At 39.9% G+C, this 19,506-nt stretch overlaps 1 protein-coding gene across 2 annotated transcripts; it reads left to right on the forward strand.

Moving 5' to 3' along the window:
• Positions 1–19,506, forward strand: LOC307072742 (protein mono-ADP-ribosyltransferase PARP14-like). Of its 2 annotated transcripts, none has more exons than XM_079732189.1 (16): positions 1–236; positions 462–562; positions 1,667–1,958; positions 2,082–2,306; positions 8,625–10,237; positions 10,351–10,578; positions 10,694–10,909; positions 11,054–11,126; positions 11,327–11,473; positions 11,631–11,693; positions 15,538–15,714; positions 15,978–16,181; positions 17,193–17,804; positions 17,939–18,084; positions 18,259–18,433; positions 18,772–19,506. In XM_079732189.1, the coding sequence occupies exons 1-16, from the start codon at positions 56–58 to the stop codon at positions 19,050–19,052; spliced, it is 4,734 nt and encodes a 1,577-aa protein (XP_079588315.1). In that variant the 5' UTR covers positions 1–55; the 3' UTR covers positions 19,053–19,506. The 2 variants fall into 2 exon arrangements, with proteins under 2 accessions (XP_079588315.1, XP_079588314.1); XM_079732188.1 differs by having other exon boundaries at positions 2–236; positions 1,664–1,958.

Here is a 19,506-nt window from a genome sequence, read left to right on the forward strand (position 1 = left end):
CTCCACGCCCAGAAAACGAGACGTTTAAAGATAAACTAAACCGAAAGCGTTAACGATGGACGACGACGCGTACTCGTACGCTCTGCTCGTGAAGCTCGAAGAAAACAACGTTCCTAGACTTAAAAACAAACTGGTTAAATATTTCCAGAGTAAAAAACTGGCCGGCGGTGGTGAATGTCAAATTCAGTATGAAGACAGAAATAGGACCGCGGTGCTGCGTTTCAGAAGGGAAGAAGGTAATGATGCCTTAACTCGCCCTTATCACCATTAAAGCCCAGGCCCACGCCGCGACCCGAGTTCGATTACAGCCCGCGGTCCTTTGCTGCCTATCTCTTGCCTCAACTCTCTCTCTCCCATAGCTTCCTGTCTTACTCTACAATAATAAGGATGGACCTTCTAAAGCGATTATTTAAAAAATATAATAAAAATGTGTGGCTAACGGGGTTTGGTTTCTCATCCAGACAGGGACAGGGTTGTGGCTCAAGAAACCCATGAGATCGTCCTGGACGAAGGGAGGTTAAAAGTGACCGTGCACTTGCCTGAGGAGAGTCCCGGGAGGCCTGTGAGTAGATGACACTACCACAGACCGACTCTGGATCAGTTATCAAATCAGTCTCTTTATCGGTTGACTTTGTAACACAAATGTTTATTGTCGTTTGAGTAAACGAAGCATTTTTTTATTTGTGTAATTTGTGTGAACAATGTGAATATAGGTAGGCCTATCTCGTATAAGGAAGGAAGAGGGGGTGGGGCGTAAAAGAAACCGAAACTGAAAAAAATACAACTAGTGACGTCTAGTTGCATTTTTACTACTAGAAGTCACTTGTTGACTACCCTAAAGAAGTCGACAGGCCTAGGCTACTGAACTTTTAATGTTTTTTTTTTTATGTATCGCCGCGTTTAGTCGCCAAATACACCAAAAAAATTGATGCACACAAAAAATAACATTTGTATTACAGCCGTTGGCTATAAAGTCGTATGGACTCGTGTTCCTAGATTATCTAATTTCAATGTAAAATTATATTTATTTCACATTTCCTTTGACTGTTGATATTTCCTGGATTTTAGGTTATTATAGTGAATAACAAAAATAAGTTGAACGTTGAACGACCACTAGGGGTTATCATATTGTAAGTAAATGGGTGATGTTTAAGCAACCCCTTTTTTATTCTCTATTTATATATATATACATGTATATATATATATATACATATATATATATACAGGGCCGCTGCTGGCCGTTTCGATGCCCTACGCGAGCGGGGGGGGGGGGGGGGGGAACCTCTTTTTATATATTAGGTAAAAACAAATAATTGCCAAAATTGAGTGATAGGTTATACAATTTAGAAAAAACAACGGTGGGCCTCTTCATAACTAATTTATATATATTTTTAATTCAATAATGTAACAATTATTATTATTTATTTTATTTTTTTTACAAACTATCATTTTTGGTGCCCCCCCAGGTACTTGGTGCCCTACGCACTCTGCGTACTCTGCGTATAGGGAGTGGCGGGCCTCTTGAGCTTATGAAATCTCATCGGAATAGAGAGATGTTTTGATGCACCTGTCACCAAATACATATTGTTTATCACATTAGCAGTTCCAAAACAAAAACATGATACAAAGCACCATTACTTATGAGTCTTACTATACTCCATAGCAGTTGACAACCACTTCCAACAAAGAACAAAGCAACTTGGATGGACGTGCAGCTGAGGAGGAGACCCAGGTTTTGGCGGTGAGCAGGGAAGAAAAGACAGAAGAGCCAGCTTTGGGTTCCACCTCCGCTGTCTTAGAGAACGTTCCCCAGGGCATGAGCAAGGAGTTCATGGAGATGTTGGTGCTCAACATCTGCAAGAACATGTACAAGTCACCGATGACCACCCAACCTGAATTCAATTTGGAGATGCTCTCCGAGACATGCTCCACTGTGGTTACTTTCTCAAGTGCAAAAGGTTTGCTTTACTCTGTATGATCTTAAAAACACATTACTTAAATAATTCTTGTTATGATATTTGCTTACATTATCAGAAGCTAATGTGCAGGTCTACTCTCTGTTCTCTATTCTTCTCCAACAGAAAACAATGAGTTCATTACAAGCTGCCAGACAAACAGGACCTTCTTGAACAAGAAATTAACTGTCAGAGCTCTGGAAGTCACATGCCAAGTGAGAGTTGAGGATGTGTCAAACATCAGCAAAGATGTCTTCCTGCTGTACTTTGAGAATGAAGGTTGGGAGGTTGAACAGGTCACCCGCGATGAAGAGGAACAGTCTGCTGTCATCTTATTCAAAATGGCTTCAGGTATTTATTTTAGTACTAAAAGGTAGTTGATGGAATTTAATTTAATTTAAATAATTAATTTAAAATACGTAAATGGGTTATGGCATAAAATGTATGCATACATACACAAATACATACTGTACATTCATAGATGCATGTATACTAGGGCTGTAACGATTCCCGTCCAAAACCAGTTCACAATGAAGTAGGTTTGGAGAACAAATATGCACTGTTCAGGACGGATTGGAGTCATAGGTCATAGTCGTATCTTAAAAGTGCGGGACTTTGCAATGCTACACAGCAAGTAACAATGACGACTATCAAACACATGGGTTAATGTGGATCTCTGGTCAGTAGAGAGCATAAAGCTAGAGATTTGCGAGCAGAGTAAGCAAGGAGTTGTTAGATCCCCCAGCACCATTGAAGTCTTGGAACATAAGGATTCTGCATAGACAAATGCAAAGCCAAAATAGTGGTTAATGAATCAGTGACCGTCCTGTAATTAAACTAGTTTGAGCACATCCAACATGTTGAGCTGTATAGTGACACTATGCAAATGTTAGGTGACACCCTGAAGATGAATATGGCGCTGGCATATAAAAGCAGCGCTGTAGACAACATGTTCGATTGTGCACAATATCACGTTTGTTGGGGAGATTTTTAAATAATAAAAAAGCTTTATTATTAAGCTAGCTAATTGTATTTCCAAACCAATGACTTGTGTCTAGATTGTGTACATGGCAGCATATTTGTAATCAGAGTTTAATCTTTTTTCATAATCTGATCACATTCATGTAGTGGGCACAGTAGCTCCCAAACACAAGGGATGTGACCTGGGCCCCGTTTACCGAAAGCATCTTTAGCCTAAGTGGATCATGAAGTGCGTCGTACGAGCATCGTACAGTTTTCACACCGTTTCCCAAAAGCATTGTTGATAACGAAAGTCGTGAAAACGTTCGTAGCTAACGAGGACTCCAGGGTTACTCGTAGGATGCTAAGAGCATCGTCAGCCTTTTATAGCCTCAGTGGCGTCACCAGCGGAAATTCTGTGTATTGGATGCGTTTTATTAAAACACATCCAATACCACTGAATGCCCAGCTGGCGCAATTTCGCAACCAAAAACAGTGGTTACCACCGATATATTACTCATAGACTACTGTTAGATTTAAATAGCAAATATAGAGACATGTTAGAAGTTAAAAACAAAATAATTAATTGCAGCAATTTAAAATTCCAAAAATACATGCGCAGCCGAAATGTACAGATCAAACGCCACGTCACAAGGCATATAATAAAATCAAATGATTCCATTGCTCTTGTGTGGGAGGTCGCTTTCGAGCTGCACTTGCTGTCTCCCTCTGATTTTAATTCAACCTCCGTGGTTAAAATGTCTTCATATTGATCAATGACAGAAGACATTGGCTACTGTAGACATGTATCATGCCGAGACCAGCGGGTGTCGGAGAATTTCTGCAGGCGTTTTTTGTTGCGATTGTTTGCATTAAGCACTGTAGGCGCTTCGGTGAGGCTGTGATGAAGCTCACTATTTATTGGACTGTGTCTAGACAGTAACGAACATCCCTGACCATAGTTAATCGCGTTTGTAGTCTAAACTCAGACGTGAACTCATTATTGCATGCGGGTGTCTTCATTCATAAAAAAATTAAAACATTCGGGAGTATGCAATAATACAAATTATTCTAAAGAGGTCAGAGACTGTGCGCAGCCCCGCCTTCGCCAGTGAACCAAGAAAGCCTGCGCCGTGACAAACAGGGGATTTGACCCCCTCGGTTTTACACAGGAAACTTGAGATAAGAAGGTGAAATCGCCAGGCGTGCCAAGCATGCGACCGAACCGGATTGGCAGTGTAAAAAGACCTATAGCCTACTTCATCCTGCCCAACAATATGGGCAGGATCTAGACCAAGCTCTCCAAATCGGGTCAGCAATAGCCGTCTGTCAATGCCTAGCCTCTGTGTTTGAATTATGGAACGTTACATTTTTAATGTCTACAAATATTCTAGACTAGAGAATGCGTGCCAATCAATGAAACCTTATGCGGAATCAGATAAAGTCAGATCTTTGCTGCGCAAAAGCACGTTTCAGAAATCAGCACATTAAGATAAATGTAGTTGTCACACAAGCTATTTTTTGATTTTTGTTAATATGGAATTGTTTCAGGGGGGGAAATGCCGTGAAAAAATTTACGCACACTGCATTCAGGATTAGGACTGATACATATGTCGGCCTAGGCCTAATCAATTGTGTTTTAATATCTTTAGCATTCATATTATTGTAGTCTATTCTTTTCGTATGCTACTCTGCTGTTGGCCTTGATGGGGAGATATTTTAACACTTTTCAACCCCATTTTCCTGCGACATTCCTGCATCTCCCCCTCCTATGGAGCCCATTTCAGCACAGTGTCAGTAGACAGTTACAATCCTACGAACGTCGTGAGTGCAGTGAACACGTGTTCATGTTAAGAGGAGTTTTGGGAAACGCTCCACAGAAAACTTACGATGGATCGCAAGACCCATTGTGAGAATGATCGTACGAGCGTGGATCCAACGTTATCGGGAAACGGGGCCCTGGTTATTCTCTCTCCGTACCCAATACAAAAAAAGAAAACAAAGATCACGTTGTGTTTGCGTTTGTGGCCTGGAAGAAAAGCAGACTGATTATAGCTCTAGGAAACTGGGGACGTGAACAGATAGCTTCTCCTCCATGTTCGATAGAAATCAGCCCTGCAGAAATTACAATCCAGGTTGTAAATTCCAACAATTGGTTGCCGCGTCAGTGCCAAATTATTTGCATAAAGTTTAAATGATTCAAACTCTCCTAAGTCACTCTGGAAGTTGGACGTTTGCGCTCCTGAACAGCCACTCAGATACTAATGGGAGGTTAGCATAGCTTCAGGGTGTCCAGGGGAGGTCAGAGGATACTATATCCTATGCACTGCCCCTTTCATTGTCAAATATAAATGTGAAATTTGAAAAAATTGAAAACATATTCAAACAAAGGGTCAGATAAAACTCATTTCAGCAAGTGTATCACTAGTGGATGAGATACATTTTTTGTTAACATTATTGTTTAAATCTAAACTGACATGTAAGTGCAAATACCAGCCATAGTATTGAAATTTGTATCCAAAATCCTGTAAATTAATTATTATTGTATCAAAGTTTAGTATTCTTATATTGTTACACCTCAAATACATACATATATATGTAAATATATATATGTATACATATTTATATATAAATATATATATATAGTGGCAGATACTATACTCTTTTATATACTTATAATGGGAATGCAGCCTATTTAATGTCACCGAAACCTGGCACACTCAAGGCGATTACAGCTCTCTCATAGAAGCACTCCCCCCTGATTACAGGCGTCTCATCAGCCCCGTCTATCTGGACGGGGTGGGGGGCTTGCTGTCATTTTCAGAAATTATTTTAAATGCACTCCTGTTGTATATAATGCTTATAATTCATTTGAACATCTTGGTTTTAGGATACACTCAAAAAAATCCAGTTTTAATCCTTATAATTTACAGACCCCAAAACAGAAGTGTTTTCATCCAGGAGTTTTCAGAGTTTTTATCCTATTTTAGGTGATTTTAACATCCATGTCTGCTGTCCCACTCAGGGTTTTATCACAGATTTCTTTAGATGTTTTAGATTCTCTTAATCTCACCCAAGCCGTGAATGAACCCACTCAGTCTAAAGGTCATACACTAGATTTGGTTTTATTCAGTTGTCTTAGCACAAATAATTTCAAATGTATAGATATCTGTGTGTCGGATCACAAAGCAATTTTATTCAACGTGTTCAACAGCTGTCTGCCTCCAGGTTTTTAACCCTTTGTCTGCCTTCAACTTTTCTGAACTTTTTAACTCTGCTTCTTTTACTGCTTTTAACCAAAATTTTAACACAGAGGAGCTGGTCTCCAATTTTAACCAAACTTTTCAATCTGTCCTGGACAAAGTTGCACCTTTTAAATTAAAAATATTAAAGCCCAATCCACAGCCCTGGTTCAACAATTTAAAGGGGACAGATTATACCACCAGGTGTGAGTGTGATTAGCCCTTACAAGGCGTTTCGAAAATCTGCCTATTCTGACATCACTAGTGGGCGTGTCCACCTAGATTTGTGCTGGATAGATGAGCAACGTTTACTTCAATCCACTGGGTAGGCTGGTAGACTGACCTATCCAGCACACTTGTGGCCCACTTGTGATGTCATAAGGGGCAGATTTTTGAAACGGCTTGCAAGGGCTAATCACACTTATACCTGGTGGTATAATATGTCCCCTTTAACCAACGAGATTAAGAGAGAGTATAGATTTTACGAACGTAAATGGAATAGACCGGCATCCAAGTATTTCATTACACATGGAAAGACTCTATTCTCTATTTCTATTAGCAGTAAAAGAAGCAAAAAATTCCTACTTTTCTAACCTGATTTTAAAAAAACGTTCAAACCCCAGAGTTTTATTTAAGGTTTTAGATTCAGTCACCTCCTCTTCTCCCTCTTATTTTAATGATGCTATACAAGAGACCTGTGAGGAGTTTTATTTTATTAAATACAAAGTTGATTTTATTAGGCATCAGATCACCCCTCCAGATAGCATTTTATTGACCAGTAGAGACATTTTTATAAATTTTACCCATTTTCAACCAGTTTCACTGTCCTTTTTATCCAAAATCTTAACAGACATGAAACCACCCACGTGCAGCATTGATTTTATTCCCACCAAGTTTCTTAAAGAGGTTTCAAACACAGTCGAACCCAGCCTTTTATCTATTTTAATAGTTCTTTAATCCATAGTGTTTTTCCATCTGCTTTTCAGCATGCTGCAGTCCAACCTCTTTTAAAGAAACCCAAACTAGAACCCTCTGATCTTAATTATTTTAGAACTATTTCTAAATTTCCATTTTTATCAAAAGTTTTAGAAAAAGTTGTTCCTCCCAACTTTTATCTTTTATGGCACAAAAGAAGTTATTTGAAAATTTTCTATCCAGTTTTAGAGCTTTGCACAGCACTGAAACTGCCCTCCTCCAATGACCTGCTCTTAACTACTAACAGAGGAGAGAGTGCAATTTTAATTTTTTTAGACCTAAGTGCCGCTTTCGACACTAGATCACACAATTTTAATAAATTGTCTTAAATCTTTTGTTGGTATCAGGGACACTGCACTTGGTCACCAACGGCAACCAATCTTCCCCTACAACCCAAATAGCCTATGATGTACCGCAGGGTTCCATTTTAGGTCCTATTTTAAGTCCTATTTTATTATCAATATATATGCTCCCACTCGGCCAAATTATCCAGCGGCACAATGAATCTTTTCACTGCTATGCTGACGACACACAGATATACCTCCTGCTGTTTTGTGAACTGTGAACTGCTGGATGGCCCATAACTTCCTCCAACTTAACAACTCTGAATCTGAAATAATATTGTTCAACCCGCCTACCACCATCACCAGTCCCATCAGTCTCAGTCCATTATCCAGCAATATCAAGCCCACTGCCAGAAACGTAGGTGTCATTTTAGATTCAGACTTCACTTTCATCCCTTTACATTAACAAAGTTGTACAGTCCAGTTTTCTCCACATCAGAACCATTTCTGAAATTAAACATTTTCTATCACAACCCGACCTCGAAAAAGTAATCCATGCCCTCATATTCTCTCGTCTAGACTACTGCAACTCTCTGTTAACCGGCATCAACAACAAATCACTCTCCCGCCTCCAGTTGGTTCAAAATTCAGCAGCTAGGCTTCTCACTGGTTTTATCATACAACATCACATCACTCCTGTCTTAGCTTCTTTGCACTGGCTCCCTGTCTGTTTTAGAATCGATTTTAAGATTTTATTGGTCACTTTTGAGGCTTGTCAAGGTCTAGCCCCCAAGTACATCAAAGACATGCTGACCCCGTCCGAGCCTGTTCGCAGCCTTAGATCCGCGGGCGAGGCCCTCCTTACTGTTCAAAGGCCGAGGCTCAAGACAAGAGGTGATCGGGCCTTCTCCACTAGGGCGCCTCGGTTATGGAAAGACCTGCTTGCGGAGATAAGGCTTGCTGAATCAGTAACCTCTTTTAAATCAATTCTTAAACACATTTATATAGACTTGCTTTTGCATGATGCCGCCTTTTTATTCTCTTCCTAAATGTCATGTCAAAGCACTTTGTAAACTATTGTTTTTAAAGGTGCTATATAAATGAAGATGTTATTATTATCAGTAGTATATTATTTGTTGAATCAGTTTAATCTTTATTTCATAGCATCAAGTGTATGTGAAGTTAAAATAATGTCTTTACCCCAATAGCTGTTCAAGGGACAATCAAGAAGGACCATTACATCGTGAAGAAATGGGTCAAAGTTTTTCCATTTTACGACTCCTTGGGAACGGCTCTTTATGGCAAAGACCGACCCACACCAAAACTACCCACTCCCTTCTCTCAAAGCATACGTTCCCCACTCTTGACGTACCTCCACCAGAAGCAGGAAGCAGCAGAGATGGTTTGCGGTCACTTGTCAGCACTCTTCTGCAAGGTAGACCTCCTACCCTCATCTGTGAGTTTCAGCCCTCTTCCAGCACTGCTCGAGCAGAAAGATGTTAAAGCCAAAGAAATCAAACAGTGGAAACAATCAGTGGAGCAGGCCTTCACACAGGTCTTGTCCAGGTTCAAAACTCTGAGGCTTCAGCCTCCATCATCAGCATGGGAAGAGTGTGAAGTGCAGATCAGAGAGATTGTTTTAGACAAGACCGTTGAAATCATCGCTGAGAAAGCTGAAGGTACATTGTCAGTGGTCGGCCTTGCGGACGATGTGACCAGACTGGAGCCAAGATTGAATGACCTCTTGACCAGGATTGAGAAAAGGGCACTGCGGGAGAATTCAAGTATTACACAGGAATTTGAGATATCCAAAGTAATGTTTCACTTACTCTGTCAAGATGGCCTAGCTGACCAATTGAAAGGTTTTTACCCAGAACTGGAAATATCATTCCAAGATAAAATTATCTTAAATGGTTTTCCACAGGAGGTTAGCAGAGCAGTTAATCTGGTTTGTAACAGAGTGATTGCAGTAAAACGGCAGAAACTCGAGTTGGACAACACTCTTTTCCAGTTTTTGAAGGATAAGGATGAGGAAGAGCTGACAAAAAATGTCTTCACATCTAATGGAATTCATGCAGCAGTTGAGATAGATGCTACAAACCTGAACATCATTGCTGTTTCAGACGACATTCTGAAAAATGCTGAAGATCAACTGAAGCAAGTTCTGACCTCTAAGTACATTGATACTCGTGATAGCTACATCTTGAAGAATCGGGAGTGGCAAAACCTAGTAAAATGTTTGGAAGAAAGCAACAATACAACCTCGAAGAAGATTGTTATTAAAACATCTAGTGATCATCAATTTGAGAGAGTAACAGTAGTTGGCTACAAGGATAGTGTAATACCAGTTTTCAAAGAAATTGAAGTGTACTTCCACAAGTATTCCCAAGTTATTGAAACTCATAGGGTCAAGTCTGACACTATTGTAAGATATATTCAAACTCAAGACAATATCTGGTATGAAAAAGTGAAGGACAAAGTGGATATTTCTTTTGAGAAGGAGGCTGTTAACTTCAGAGGTCCTAGAGAAGATGTCATGAATTGTAAAAGCATCCTAGTTTCCATGATCTCTAAAGTTTGCTTTGAGGAATATCAACTCCCCCAGCCTGGGGCAAAGGAATTCTTTCAAGAAGAAAAAGATATGTATGTTTCTACATTAAAGAAGAAAACCGGTTGCTTAGTGCAGTTGGTGGAGGAGTCGGCTAGTAGACAAAATGACCTGTTTGTCAGTGTTCCTGACAAACAAAATACAAACTTGTCCAAGCAACTGGGGACCAATGTAGGATTGAGGATACAATCAGGGAATATTGAAGATGCTAAGGTAATTATTTATTTTACATATTAATTAAAGTGTTTATATATGTACATTTGAGACAATTTAATAAACATACTAGGAAACCTTGAATAGATAGCATTCTGTTTTCCTATTTACAGACCCAGGTGGTTGTGAATGTTGTGGGAGAAGAGCTTGATCTGGAAAAGGGAGCCATTTCCAAAGCTATTCTCAGTGCAGCTGGGCCAAAACTTCAGTATTTGGTCAATGAACAGAGGAAAACAGGAGACATTGGTGATGTTATCGTTACAGATGGTTGCAAACTGAAAAGCAGCTGGGTTTTTCATGCTGTAGTCCCTGCTTGGGACAAGCAGGGCAACGCTCTCAAGGTAACTCATTGAACAGTGGTGATTTATATTTATTTACAGATTTTATAGTGTGAACCCCACTTTCTTTTGGATAATCGATTGAGAAGTGAATAGGCATATGTGGTATATCCTACAGATAATGAGAGGGATTGTTGCAGACTGCTTGAACAAGGCAGAGAAACATGGTTTTACTTCCATATCCTTCCCTGCCATTGGAACTGGAAACCTGGGCTTCCCTAAAGACCTTGCAGCATCTGTAATGATGGAGGAAGTCTCAAAGTTTAACAAACAGCCACGGTGCTTGAAGACGGTGGTCATTGTTCTCTATCCGAAAGACCTAGAGACCATCCAGGTACAATAATATTTAAATAAACACATGTGAATCAGGATTTTAAAAATAGTTGTAAGCCTATGCTACGCAATATATTTGAGTTGATTTGCTTTTGGATTGTCATGATGAGTCATTGATCGCAGATCCTTTTGCGTTAACCTGCAGGTTTTCACTGATGCTTTCAACAAACAGCTCCCGACAACAACAAATGTTCCAGCCCCTACCCAGTCCAAGTCAAGTAATGTCATTTTGTAATGTCATAATAATACCAAGACTCAAGTCACGTCTCTCGTTTAGTTAATTATTTTTAACAGCTCATCTGCTCATCTTAAGACTCACTATGTCTTATTTGTGATATCAAAGTGTGTTCTCTGCATGTGCATTTTAACCTGCTCAAGATTGTTTATCTCGTTCATACTGATTGTTTTGTGTCACAAGGTCTCTTCTCCAAAGTAACCTCAGCTTCGGGGCTGCATGAGATTACAATCGGACATGTGAGAGTACAGATTGTGCTGGGGGACATCACTAAGGAGACCACTGATGTCATCGTCAACTCTTCCAACAAATCATTCACCCTCAAGTCAGGTAATACTTGGTCAGGAGACATGATTGGGTAAAATAATATACTTCATCTTGTTACAATGATTAACTATTTCTCAGATACAACTTATAGACTTATACTGACATAAAAATGGATGGAGATTAGTATCTGTTTATTTGTTGTGTCTTTCTCATAACCCAGGAGTGTCCAAGGCAATTCTGGACGCAGCTGGTCCAACTGTAGAAAATGAAAGCAAAACACTAGGTAAGGACCATTCAATTTCACAGGCCAAGCCTTTGAATATATATATTTTAGTTTTTTTTTTATTTTGCCCCAAAATCAGAGAGGTGGCTCATAACAATTATCTCGCTATCACAGATCAGATACAGGATCAATGTATTTCAACTACGTTTCCCAATACTTCCATAACTTGAGACTACTGTAACAAAGTTTAGAAATATACACCGTTATTGCTAATAACAGGGGTGTTTCTAGGAGATTTGAAAGGATTTGGCCAGTTTGTAAAGACCCCAGGTGAATTATGACATTGTCTATGTCAAGATTTAATTCAGCAACGATTTTTGTTCAACTCACCTCTATGACATTGGGCAGCTGACCCCAAACGAGTGTTTAGCGGCTACCATAGTTAGATACCCAACCAGGTAAGTGCGTAGGAACTGTGTTTTGATCCTTGGTGTAAACAGGATCAAGTTTTGATCCTGTGTGTACATACCACTGTTCATGCTCACAGACTTAGTGACTGAAGCGAGCAGTTTGAATTATGCGTGAAGATAGTGGCTACGTTATAGCCAGCGATAATCCTGAATACATATTGACATGCTGCAAAAATATATACCGATACAGTTCCTGCAATCTAGCGCAATGACAGGGTAGGTTTAAGTTCTTTCTCCCTCAAAATCACACATGTGCACGTGGCGAGTAGTGTTAAGTAGATTCATTAGTGGCTGTAGTCTCGGAAAGCCTGGCCTAATGATGCCAGTGGCTAATAATATAGCATATTATAGTATCAATACAAATATTTGATCTGACATACAAATGTGTATTTTTACTATTTACACTGGTTGTCAACATTTTAAGGCCTACGATGAAACCTTGACAGGGTGGACTTGTGTACATGGCCAAGTACAGCATTGCTATCGTTGAAGTATTTATTGACCTGTGCAGTGAAGTAATGACTGAAGTCACTTCTGCGAATTCTGTAAATTATTACTAGAGTTTTCGCACGTGCAACCTCTAGTTGTAATTAAACCCATAGCAATGTGGAAACCCCAGTCGATAACAACTAACAAATTTCTGAGCGCATAATATAACATTTTGCCTATAATTTTACAATGTATGACATTTGTTCACCACAAATGACTTAAAAGCAGGGCTAACATTTTAATATTTTTTAACCATTCAACGAACAAAAGGCCACAGGTTGATCATCATTTAGGGAGCCACTCAATGACATGCAGAACTGTCAACACGCCCACTGAAGTTGTGTGAGAAATACCGACTTTCTACTCCTCATTCACATATAAGGTCATTTACATTTTCTAAAGAGAAAATACCTCAGGGGTAGTATTATTCAGGAGATTTTCAGAGTACAAATGTCAGTGTATGTTGTTCACACATACAACCCATCAGGAGAATATCAGGACCTACACGCATGTCTGAAAGCAGCTAGTGTGTGAGCATTTGATTACACTATAAAAAAATTATGGTAACAGGGGTAATTGTTCAATGGAAAGTGTAGAATACTATGCATTGTGGGCGCCTGGTCTGTGATGCTCAACAGTGGGATAACCAATCGGAACAGAAACAGGCAGAAACAGGGTTTGCGGTGAAATCAGACTCATGACATGTATTTATAAAGCGGGGAAAAGGGAGGGGGGAAAAAGGCAACTCAAATCTTCACAGGGTCGGCGGTTGATGTCAGGGTGCTCTGTCTGGCTCTTCCTGTTATGGGGGGGCAGAGAGAGAGACAGGCCAAGCTTAGTGGGGTCTGTGGTTCCTGCAACTGACCTCTTCGCCCTGGCTCGGCTCTTGGTTCCTCTTGGGAGTTCCTTTCCAGCTGGAGGCCTTCTCTCTCTCGTATCAGCACGACACAATTTACACAGATCAAAGAAACAGTCCTTCAGTCCACTTTCACGTAATTTCATTATAAGGGTTCAGTTGGGTCAAGAGGGTTTGCCACAGGCCTCTTACCACGAGACTGGCCTAGTGCGTGTCTGGTCTCCACACGCTCCTCCAGCCAGTCTGTCTTCAGCTTGTTCTGGTGGGGTTAAAAGGCCTCCTGATTGCAGGGCTAACTCAGCACACCTGTGAGTGGTAAGCTGAGACACCTGAGTGGGGCGGGGTCTCTATGATACAGCTCTTAGAGTAGCACCTCCCATCCAACACCACACCCCTTGGCTGCCTTTGCCTGCCTTTGTGGCCACCATGTGGCCCTGTGGGGCACTGCTCAGCAGCTGGGCCACCACAGCATGCAAATCAATTATTAAATAGCTTTTACTGTTATTCAGGGCTGAAAAGTGCATTGAAATTTTAAAGTGCAAGGCAACTACTATTGGTTAGTTGAAATAAATCATCATCATTGTGATTAAACATCTCTTCCAGTGTCCTGGCCAAGACAGGCAGCAGTAGCCTACAGTTGCACATAGGATACACACAAAACGTAAGAAAAAATATAACCGCAAGCGGTGATTAACGGGGTCTGAGCAAAATTAAAAGTCAAGAACACACTAATGGAAGATATATAAATATGACATATAATTATAAAGGAAAGTTGTTGCCCTTAATGCAATACTGTGCCTCAGCTATCAGGTGAGCAATGGCCAAACATCATGTTCAGCTTGTTCATAATGCTCTAATCAGGATTTGAACTCTCAACCTAAGGATCACCAGTGCAAGGCATTAGCCCATTGAGCCACTTATAAACCTGAACTGCAGCCTCATTCACATGGTAAAAATGTCTATTGATAAGCACACAACATCCAGAAAACCCAAAGCACACATTTCTCAAGTGAATTAAGGGCTTTCTTTAAAGCATATAGCTGAAAAATCTTTGAAATTCTAGGGAAATTAAACATTTGTAGTCAAGACTACAACACTAACGGAAGAAATATAAATATGACAGGAAAAATGGTTAATGAAGAAGTTCCCCTTCATGCCGTACTGTGTCTTGGCAGTCAGATTCTTGGAAACTAATGAGCCGGAATGTTTATTGCCTGATGAATTTCAGGTGCTGCTCAATGTTGTGTTTCTTAAATGAGTGGCAATGACAGAATGTCTTGTTCAGCTTGTTCATAACCTAAGGATCACCAGTACACGTGGACGTTTGGCTTTTCTATGAAATTGTGTGAAAAGTAAACATTTTTAGAGCAGATGACCGGGGTGAAAACGATGCATCTGATTTTAGAGATTAATATGATGAAAGAATTTTGAGTCCAGGTCAATCTCGTAAGGAGAAATAAGGCTAGTTCATAATTTTTTAAATAGCGCCACCTTTGGGTGCAGTACAACAATTGGGGTTTATTAGTAGTGGGGGGCATTGGTATCCACCTAATAATAGTTGTATGTTTTTTTTATACAATAACAAAACGGTCATAAACAAAAATGGGCAAACTGCTCCAAATTTATTGGCCAATATTTCTCAAATGGAACTAAGTAAAACAAATTCTGTTCGATGATTTTTGTGAGGCTTGGTGGCGATTTTGGTGAATTTTTGATTATTTCTGTAGCTTGTGAATCTTGTGAATCGTATATATGCGTTCGCGCTTGGCACATGCGCACTTGATTAACTTGAGTAACTGGTGCGACAGGACTGCTATTATAGTAGTAAGATGTGTTGGAGCTCTTTTAATAGTGGAGAGACAGCACACACACTATCTTTGTCGCTATAACTCTCTTTCTAGAAGTTACATTTATATCACACTCATTTTAGTTTGATATCCATTTTGTGTTATGTGTTAAAATGAATAGAACCACCATAAAAGTACTTTTGAAATGTTTTGAGATGAAATATGTCAGTCAAAACACAATGATCACCGCAGATGATTGTTCTTCTTTACAGTTAATAGTAAAAATTATATTATATGAATAGGTGGACAGCCCAACACAGGAATGATATTGACTACGCCAGGAAACCTGATGTGTAAAAAGATACTCCACTTGCCTGGACGTCAAAACCCCCAGGATATCCATGATACGATGAAAGCTGCTCTTGTATTGGTTGAACAAAACCAATACACTTCTATCTCTTTTCCTGCTCTGGGTACAGGTGAGATGGAGCGTGTCAATTTGATGCTTAGAGAGCAGTTGTATGACTATTTAATAGTATGTTCCACTATTATTAGTAGTCTACTATTAATTATTACTACTTCTAATAATATTTTATCTCATTCCTTTCTTTATTCCATCATCATGGAATTTTGCCTACTTTTTATGGTTTTGACTTTAAATGACAATGCCAACACTAATCATTTTTAAGTGCTTGGGTTATTTCTGATGGCAAAATAACTAATATTGTGTCTCATTTTTAAGGTCAGGGTAATGCCCAGGCAGGGAAGGTGGCCGATGCCATGTTAGATGCAGTGGTGGACATGGTGTCACAGAGTGCTCCGGGTTGCCTGAAGGTGGTCCGCATCATCATATTCCAACAGGCCATGATGAAGGACTTCCACAGTAGTCTGGAAAAGAAAGCAGGCTCTGACATGCCCAATAGTTCGCTACTTGGAATATTGAAAGGTAAGCAACTTAATAATAAGTATGCTTTGAACCAGGGGTCAGCAACCTATGGCACCACGTGTAATAGCTATTTCCTTGAATGGGTGTCACTATGCCAAAGCACGGGGACGTGGTCACTGACTATAATAATTATTATTACCGTATTGACCCGATTATAATGATTTTTTTTTTTTTTTTCTGGAAATGCGTCTGAAAAGGTGAGGTCATCACTTTACCAACTTCATCTGGTTCTATGATGCTTCCCTTTCCTGTAAGAGCTGATCCGGAACAGTTAAAGTCTTTAGAGTGTTTTTGTTTGCCCACTACTCTGTTGTGGTGTGCGGGCAAGGTTTCAGGAGAACGACACAACTTGTTGTTCTCCCGAGGGCTGTTGAGGGGTGCGGGCAAGGGACCTTGCCCGCATACCCAACAGTAGCATACTTTAGTAGACAGCTTATTGCCATCACTGTGTATGGCCTAAGTTCCACGCACTTCCTATCCTACGTACGTGTGGATTCCGTGATCTTAGCGGAGGTTCTTTTCCTGCAGCGTTGGTCTGGCGTATGTGTGCACCCCTCCGCAGCTCTCTCCTCTGTATGGAGTAGGAGTTTATTTGTATATGTGATTAGCTCATTAACAATATATACAGCCACTGAACTGAAAGAGGGGGAAACATACAGTTAACTGAGTATAGCCTATATTCAAATACATAAAATATAAAATATGCAATACCAATCCACATTGGATAACCATGCATTTTTTTAGGACATTAAATTAATTGCTGACCCTCGTTCTAAAGTAAATGACGATTAGTCTGGGAGGAGTTTTCTAGGTGGATTTGTGTTGTTTTAGAGAAAGCTATTAATAAAACATGTGTATCTTACTTTCTATAGAGAATATAGGAATGTATATAGGAATTTTTGCAAGTTCATTGTTCAGTGACTTGGTGAGGTTGGTGCATGAACAGTTGTCAAGTAAAAGCATTTTTAACTGCTGTGTTTTGTTTTTGATGGTTGATGATTGATGGTTTAGGAGGCATCTCAGCATTTTTCTCAGGTGGAGGAAGTGAAGCCAAGCAACAAAAACACAATGACTTTACCTCTGAAGATCGGAAAATTGAGCCGGCCCACTTCCACATATGTGGAAGTTCACAGGCTGAAGTAAACAAGGCGAAAACATGGATCAAGGATCTGATATCCAAGGACCATATCAAAAACTCCATTAAAGACAGAGTGATTCTCAGTTTATCCGATTCAGATATCCAGCGCATTATGAACATTCAGAATACCATGAACGTTAGTGTGCAAATTGAACATAATGATGCCTGTATCAACATGGAGGGGCTCACAAAATACATGTATAAGGCCAACACTGAAATACAGGACATTTTGAAGAAAGTCAGAGATAAAGAAGAGATCAAGAAGATTCTAGAAACCGTGGACTGGCGGTACCAGCTTCAGGGGCTTCAATTCCAGAGCTTTGACGACCACTCCAAATTCCTGCTTGAGCAAGCTCACCACAATAAGCAGCCTCATGTAGATGTAGACATCCAGGGCCGAGTGCACAAGGTTGATGTGCTAAATGGAACTGCCACCGACAACCAAGGCGACAGCATAGAAATCAGACGCCATGACTTGCTGAAAGGTACGTTTTTCTAACTATGAATAATTAATGGTTGGTAAAATGGAGGTTAGAGCAATGATATGAATTAAAATTGTGTAATTTTGAATCTGAGATTGGATACATCTCCAAAATAATGTATGATTGTAACATTACAGATCAAGATGCGGTAAACTTGCCAAAGCACTGGGAAACAATGCAAAGCGGCACTTCATGTCAAAGTTTCACCGTCCTGCCCGAATCTCCGGAATACAATGAAGTACTACAACTCTTCAAGGCCACAGTCCAACGAAATGTTATTAAGGTACATTGAATTGGTGAAGGATAGACTTTACCTGAAGGGTCGTGACTTTTCCAAGTTATTAATGTTTAACTCCTACCTACCGTCAATTAATTAATTTCCACAGTGAGAACAATAAATGAAGCTATTAAATACAATACAACACAATACATTATATAATGTGTTTTCAACCATCAGATTGAAAGGATTCAGAATCCCTTTTTGTGGAAGAGCCTTCAGCTTAAAAAGGCTGATATGGATGCAAGAAACGGTCACCCGAACAACGAGAGGCGCCTCTTCCATGGAGCCTGCTCAACCTCTATCCGAGATATCAACCGATACGGTTTCAACAGGAGTTACGCAGGAAAGAACGGTGAGATAAGGCTTAAGACCATATTGCAAGCACCACACAATCTTCTTGTTCCTGGGGCAATAGTTATGGCAACATGCTATATATGAAGTTATGCTAACACTCCCCACTGTCAAAGGAAAAGCACACTCTTAAAAAACGTATTTTAGATGAAAAGTGATTCAAGCCGTATAGCCTTGCCCCTACATGTCGAAATGTGTCTACCTTAAGTGTGGCAGAGGATTTTTAAGACATTTTGATAATGGGTAGGGTCTAACTAAAACAGGGCATTTTGTTAACCCTTTAATTCAGCTTCATCCCAGCTCAGCCAAATAACTCCTCATTATTTCTCCCATTTTCAGCTGCCTGCTATGGCAATGGCACATATTTTGCTGTACACGCAAATTATTCTGCCCAGGATACTTATTCTAAACCGGATGCTCAAGGGCAGAAGTGTGTGTATCTGTGTCGTGTTCTGACGGGAGATTACACCACAGGAACTCAGGGCATGGTCGTGCCTCCAACAAAACCCTCCTCCGCTTTGCAGTATGACAGTGTTGTCAATGATATCAAAAGCATCCAAATGTTTGTCATTTTCCATGACACTCACGCTTGTCCGGAATATTTAATAACATTCAAGTAGGAGAACACATGAGAGATCGCCAAATTATGCTTCTTTAAACACATTGACTGTTAGTTTTCTTTTTTTTCCACTGTGATACTCTTTAGCACTACGATGTGTGTACAATCAGCCATGTCAACACTTAAATATAAGGTTATTGTTGCCTGAATTTTAAAAAGGTGAAGGCTGTTATATATAATACAAAATCATGTCTGGTGATTTATCTGATATTGTAAGCAGGAGGATATAAACTCATGCAAGGCTTTATCAATGTGCATGGGCCATTCCCAAATCAAAATGTAATGATATAGTTTTATACTACACGGTTTAAGATTTGATTTATTTTGTGTCTTTTCCTATCTGTAAACATGAGAAACTTGAGAAAAATCCCCAATCCCTACCTTCTCCTTAGCCTGACTAAACCATGTCCACGATGTCTAACTCTGAAACCTAATTAAAGCTTTCTTAGACTGCC

This window comes from Pollachius pollachius (assembly GCF_949987615.1).
Source record: "Pollachius pollachius genome assembly, chromosome: 3".
NCBI classification, from domain to species: domain Eukaryota; kingdom Metazoa; phylum Chordata; class Actinopteri; order Gadiformes; family Gadidae; genus Pollachius; species Pollachius pollachius.

What these genes read in the sequence shown, in the direction of transcription:
- LOC307072742 (XM_079732188.1), top strand. Translation starts at nt 56, where the DNA reads ATGGACGACGACGCGTACTCGTACGCTCTGCTCGTGAAGCTCGAAGAA. An exon ending in AGGAGAGTCCCGGGAGGCCT is followed by an intron (nt 563 to 1,663) that starts GTGAGTAGATGA and finishes TATACTCCATAG; the next exon opens with CAGTTGACAACCACTTCCAA. An exon ending in AAATGAAAGCAAAACACTAG is followed by an intron (nt 11,694 to 15,537) that starts GTAAGGACCATT and finishes TTATATGAATAG; the next exon opens with GTGGACAGCCCAACACAGGA.